Genomic DNA, 5333 nt, shown 5'->3' with positions numbered 1-5333 from the left:
AGTTTTGCATGAAATATGAGAGAGTGCATCAGTTGAGGAAACATGATTAAGTCAAGACTCACAGACCACTATGACTTGCAAACAGGCAAGCTGCTGAAACTTCTTAAAGGAAATGCTGAAGATTGCAATAACCCCTGGGTGGCCTCACTTACCCATAGTCCACTTTCATATGCTGTCCATTAAAGAAAAATACAGTCGATGGAATATAACTGATGTCAAAATACTGGGTATACACTGGAGTCTGATCCACATCTACCAGGTATATAGTAGCCATTTTACCTAAATCAGACGAGGTCTTGGAAAGCTGCAAAAGAAGAGAGCGTTAATGTCTCCTCTTGAAACGTGAAGAGGACAGAGTATCTAATTTGAAAATAACTCCTAGGTCAAAAGTTTTACTCCTTTTGGGCGTGTGCTGTGTTATTATTCTACACTATGCTATATTAGACAAGGCACAGCTTCTCATCAGAGTCTGAGTCACTGTTGACAAAGGGTCCTAGGTTAACTTATTTGACTACATTGTCACAGTGATTTTCCTACCTACTTTTGATTGCTTTCTAATAGTAATTTGGAAAAAAAATAGTAATCTGTGCTTATTTAAAAACAAACAACACAGAAGTATATAATGTAAATAGTGGACACCCTCCAAATCATAATAAAGATAACTAATACTTTTTCTTTCTGGCACTTGCTATGTGCTAACTGTTCTAAATGTTTTCCCTTTGTTAACTCGTTCAATCCCTACAACACTGCTGTGAGGTGTGTACTATTAGCTGTCCCATTTCATAGTTGAGGCACATAAAGGTAAAATAATGTACCCACTGACATATAGCTAGTAAGCAGTAAGGCTGGGATTTGAACTCACACAATTTGGCTTCAGATGTGTTCCTGACTTCTGTGATTTTAGTCTCACCTTCCTGAACTTTAAAACGTTAGTGGGGGGCAAGGTTTCCATTTTCCTATGAACTTTTTCAAACCCCCTTGTACTTGTCTGGCCCTTTAATTTCTCCCCCATGTTAACATGCCACACACTCTTCTTACATTATTGGTGGTGGCAATAGAAATGGAGGGAAGAGGACTGAGTCTTGGGTTAAGATTCTCCCCACAATGAGTGGAGAGAAGAATCTAGTTAGTTTGTTCCATGTGTCCTTCTGCTCATCACAGCCCAAGGAGTGCTGGGTCATCAGAGATTAGAGACAGACTGGGAACATACTGGAGGAGTCACTGCAAAGAGTATCTGCAGCTAGTTCAAATCCCAGCTCTGCAATCCAGTGGCTCTGTGACTGTGGAAAGTGACCTTCCCCCATCTGGCAGACAGGGCTACTATTAGCTCACGGTGTGATCACGCTTGTGGACACTCGCTGATGTTTTCTAGCCTTGCACTGCCTTGATGAGAAAACTGAGCTTGGACAGCAACTAGTCGGGAAGGACATCTGAGGGAGAGGTTCAGAACAAGTGCAGCCTTGGCGATTCGACTTAGCTCCTAGTGAAAGTGTGCTGATGAACAAAGTTATATCCCCAAGCCCTGCCTGTACTTTGCAGAGGTTGCAGTGACAATACAGGAAATTTTAATAAAAACCATTTAGTTAAACTTTTAGGAAGAAAGATGAGACTGTCTACTCCTATAAAGACACGCAGTCTTGGAAATCCTATCCAGGGTTGCCAGGACTTGCAATTGACTCGATGGCTGCAAGTGTGGGTGTTTGAAGTTCACTTACAATATCATCTAGCTGCAGACAGACGGGATCCTCGTCCCTCCCAAACCTGAGAACCAGCACCTTCTCGGCAGTCCCTTTTATTGCCTGGTCTACTTCTTTTTTGCTGGTCAGCTTGGGCAACAAGAAGCTCATCTTGAAATAATCCAAATGTTAATCCTCACGGTCAGTCCTGAAATAAAGGTGCAATGTTAAAAGATGCTTTAGATTGGGTGCATGCTTTTGGAATAGAATCATATATTTACATGTTTAATAGGAACAAGGTAGAAAGGCATACTGTGAAAGTTTCCCTCTTCTGATTTGCCTCCTGCAGCTCTACCTCTGGCCCTGAACAACCCCACCTCTGCTGTTCTCCCGCTTCCCCTCCAAAAAAACCAGGTAATTACTTTCATTAGTTTCTTATGTATTTCCCAGAATACATAAGAATACAGAATAGGTACTCTTATTTTTCTTCCCCTTTTACCTAAAAGACAGACTACTATGTTAGTTTCACCACAGGAAAGAAGGCACCCTCCAATTTGGCTGTTAGAATAGAGGTGAAGGCAGGGTGTAGAAGACCAGGTAGAGTACAGCATTTTGACGCAGTGCCAGTGGAGCTGGGTGGGGGTGGGGGGCTGCTCTAGGTGGTGGGATGTAGCCACTCACCTCCCTCCTATCAGTGCTTCCAGGGTTGCAACCACCTGGAGTCCCATGGCAGGGACAGGCTGAGGCAGGCCAGCCTCCTGGTGTCAGAGCAGTGGAGAGGAGGAGGTAGAGCACAAGTAGAGGCCAGACTGAAATCTAGCATGCACTTTACTGAATCTTCTGCACTTTGGATTGTTTTCCTATTTTATGTAGATTTTTATATATTTGCACAGAAAACTTCCACATTGTTTTTCATAGTGGCATACTATCTCAAATCATATTTTTAAACAGTGCCATAATGATAAACATTCATTATTATGGGCATGCCAGAGAGATTGAGGGTGTATGTGAAACAAAAATTAAGTTAGCACATTGTAGTGAATTACTTAATATGGCGCTCTTTGCTATAGTCTTTATGACTCCCACACAATGAGTGGGTAGGACCTGTGAGTAAGGTGTATGAAACTCATGATTAACCCGATAATGCCGAGCACAACATTTTCGTAACATTTCATTAAAACGTATCTGGTACCAAAATTATAAAGCTTTTGGAGCCGACGACAATGTCAAGGAAATCGTCGCACTTTACTAGTACAAATGCATACCGCTAGTCATGCATTTTAGCGGCAAAATGCTTGAATAGTGGCACATATTTTGACCGATTGTGTGTTTGAGGTTAAGTGGTCGTTGGCATTCAGTGCATTTTATGATAATTTTCAATCTAGTGAAGTTTCAGTGTTGATATTTTTTGTATATGTTCATAAAACTGTAGTTTTTATGTCAAAGATGTAATACTCATGGCAAATTTATGACCTAGATGGAAGTGGTACAGACTCAGACAAGGAACCAGATGGTAATATGGATGAAATTGGTAAATAAAATGTGTATTATATTTAAAATTTTTGATTTCACACTATAAAATTTTAATTATATTGCTATTCAAACTATTTTGATAACAATATTTATTTTTCCCATGATAAGAAGTGAATATACACCCAATTATTCTGACTTGGATGAATTAGGAGACCTTATAGCTAGTAATGATAATACTGGTGAAGATGAGTTAGAAACTTCAGTTGTTGAAGTTGAAGAATCAATTCCAATAACTACAAGTTCAAAGTCATCTACATAAAGAAATCCAAGAATTCCTCTTTGGCGGCACATTTCTGGAGACGGTACAGCTAGACCTATGCCTGAATGGTTAGGGCAAATAAATTCTTTTGGGGTAGTAAAATGTCCTGTTGAATATTTTAGATATTTTTTCTTGAAGGATATCATTACTCATATTGTTGACCAATCAAATCTTTATGCAATCCAGCAAAATCCCAATAAACCTCTTGCACTGAGTAGCCAGGAACTTGGGTAATTTTGGGGCACACTGCTTGCTATGTCGATGGTGAAGCTCTCAAGTTCACATTTATATTGGAAGAGCAATCCATGTACGAATGTGACAATCTGGTTACATTTAAAAAACATTGCAAATTTTATATTTTTAAAATATATTTTGGTTGTTATATATATATATATATGAAAGTAAAGAATAAAAACAAAAAAAAATTTTCCCTGAAATTAAAAATTCAGGCTATAGTTATAGGGTTAAGCATCAACTTGGCTAGGCTGTGATCCCCAGTATTGCATGCTTGCCTTCCATTTTGTGATCTGATGTAATTATCTCCCATTTTGTGATATATTGTATGTATTTATTTTATTGATACTTTCTTTTAAACTTGTGAATTATATGAAGGTTTAATGAGCAAGTCAGTTTTCCATTTAATCATTTATATACATTCTGTTTCATGTCTCTGATTGTAATAACCACAATGTTTATCAATTATCCCCCCCTCCTATTTCAGGATTCCACTCCTCCTTCTTTCCAAACCCTATTAAATTTTGTTCCTGGGATAATATTCGAATAATTGGTCTACTGGAGCACAACACATCACACAAGTTGACAGCCCAAATAATGAAGAAATTTCTGGAAGAAAACTTTCCCACCCTAACGAGTGAGAACTAGGCACTCACACAGGAAGAAGAAAGGACACCAGCTAGACTAGACCCTAAGAAGAACACGCCAATACATACAATAGTAAAAAATATCCATCTTCGAGGAGAATTCATTAGACTGTTGCCTGCAAGAGACATATCTTTAAGCACACAGACAAAAAGGCTGGCGGAAAGTACACCACGCAAATGGAAACTTAAAAAAAGCAGTGGTGGCAATCTTAATCTCCGACAAAATGGACCTCAAAGTTCAACCCATAAAAAGAGACAAGGAGGGACACTACATAATGCTCAAAGGCTCAGTAAACCAAGAACCAGTTAGCATATTCAATATAGCATAGTAAAGGATGGCAAACCCCCAAACTTATTCTACGAAGCCAGCATAACTTTGATACCCAAACAGGACAAAGACCCCACGGGTATAGAGAATTATAGACCGATAACTCTAATGAACATAGATGCAAAATTCCTTAACAAAATATTGGCCAATAGAATACAAAAGTATATAAAACATATCATCTACCACGACCAGGCAGGATTAATCTCAGGGATGCAGGGATTTTCAACATCTGAAAATCCATCAATATTATACACCACATTGAGAAGAAAAAGGATAAAAACTATATGATAATATCCAAATGCAGAAAAAGCATTTGACAACATCCAACACCCATTCTTAATTAAGACACTCATGAAGATAGGAATGGAAGGTAAATTCCTCAAGCGGATACAAGCTATCTTACAAAAGGCCAACGGCCAACATCATAGTTAATGGAGAAAAGACAAAAACAATCCCACTGAAAAAAAGGGTACAAGACAGGGATACCCCTTGTCCCCACTTTTACTCAATATCGCTCTGGAGGTTCTAGCTAACAACTTAAGACAGAGGAAGGACACCAAAGGGATCCAAATGGGAGAGGAGGAGGTGAAACTATTGCTATTTGCAGACAACATGATCCTGTACATTGAAAACCCCAAAAGCTCCACAACAGGGGT

General features: G+C 39.0%; 1 protein-coding gene across 3 annotated transcripts in view; it reads right to left on the bottom strand.

Moving 5' to 3' along the window:
• The window catches only part of TXNL4B (thioredoxin like 4B), a 16219-nt gene that overhangs the window by 4295 nt on the left and 6591 nt on the right, over positions 1–5333 (bottom strand). For all 3 annotated transcript variants that reach the window (XM_004704574.2, XM_045293768.1, XM_045293769.1), the window contains 2 exons: positions 1716–1884; positions 153–304 (listed from right to left, as the gene is read on the bottom strand). In XM_004704574.2, coding sequence (XP_004704631.1) covers positions 153–304; positions 1716–1847 — 284 coding nt within the window. In that variant the 5' untranslated portion in view covers positions 1848–1884. The remainder of the gene's footprint in view (positions 1–152; positions 305–1715; positions 1885–5333) is intronic.

The sequence above is a fragment of the Echinops telfairi genome, unplaced genomic scaffold (genome assembly GCF_000313985.2).
Source record: "Echinops telfairi isolate 266 unplaced genomic scaffold, ASM31398v2 ScPeMD7_2291;HRSCAF=2852, whole genome shotgun sequence".
NCBI lineage: Eukaryota > Metazoa > Chordata > Mammalia > Afrosoricida > Tenrecidae > Echinops > Echinops telfairi.
The sequence above is the reverse complement of the archived record's forward strand: the minus strand, read 5'-3'. Positions and strand labels throughout refer to the sequence as shown.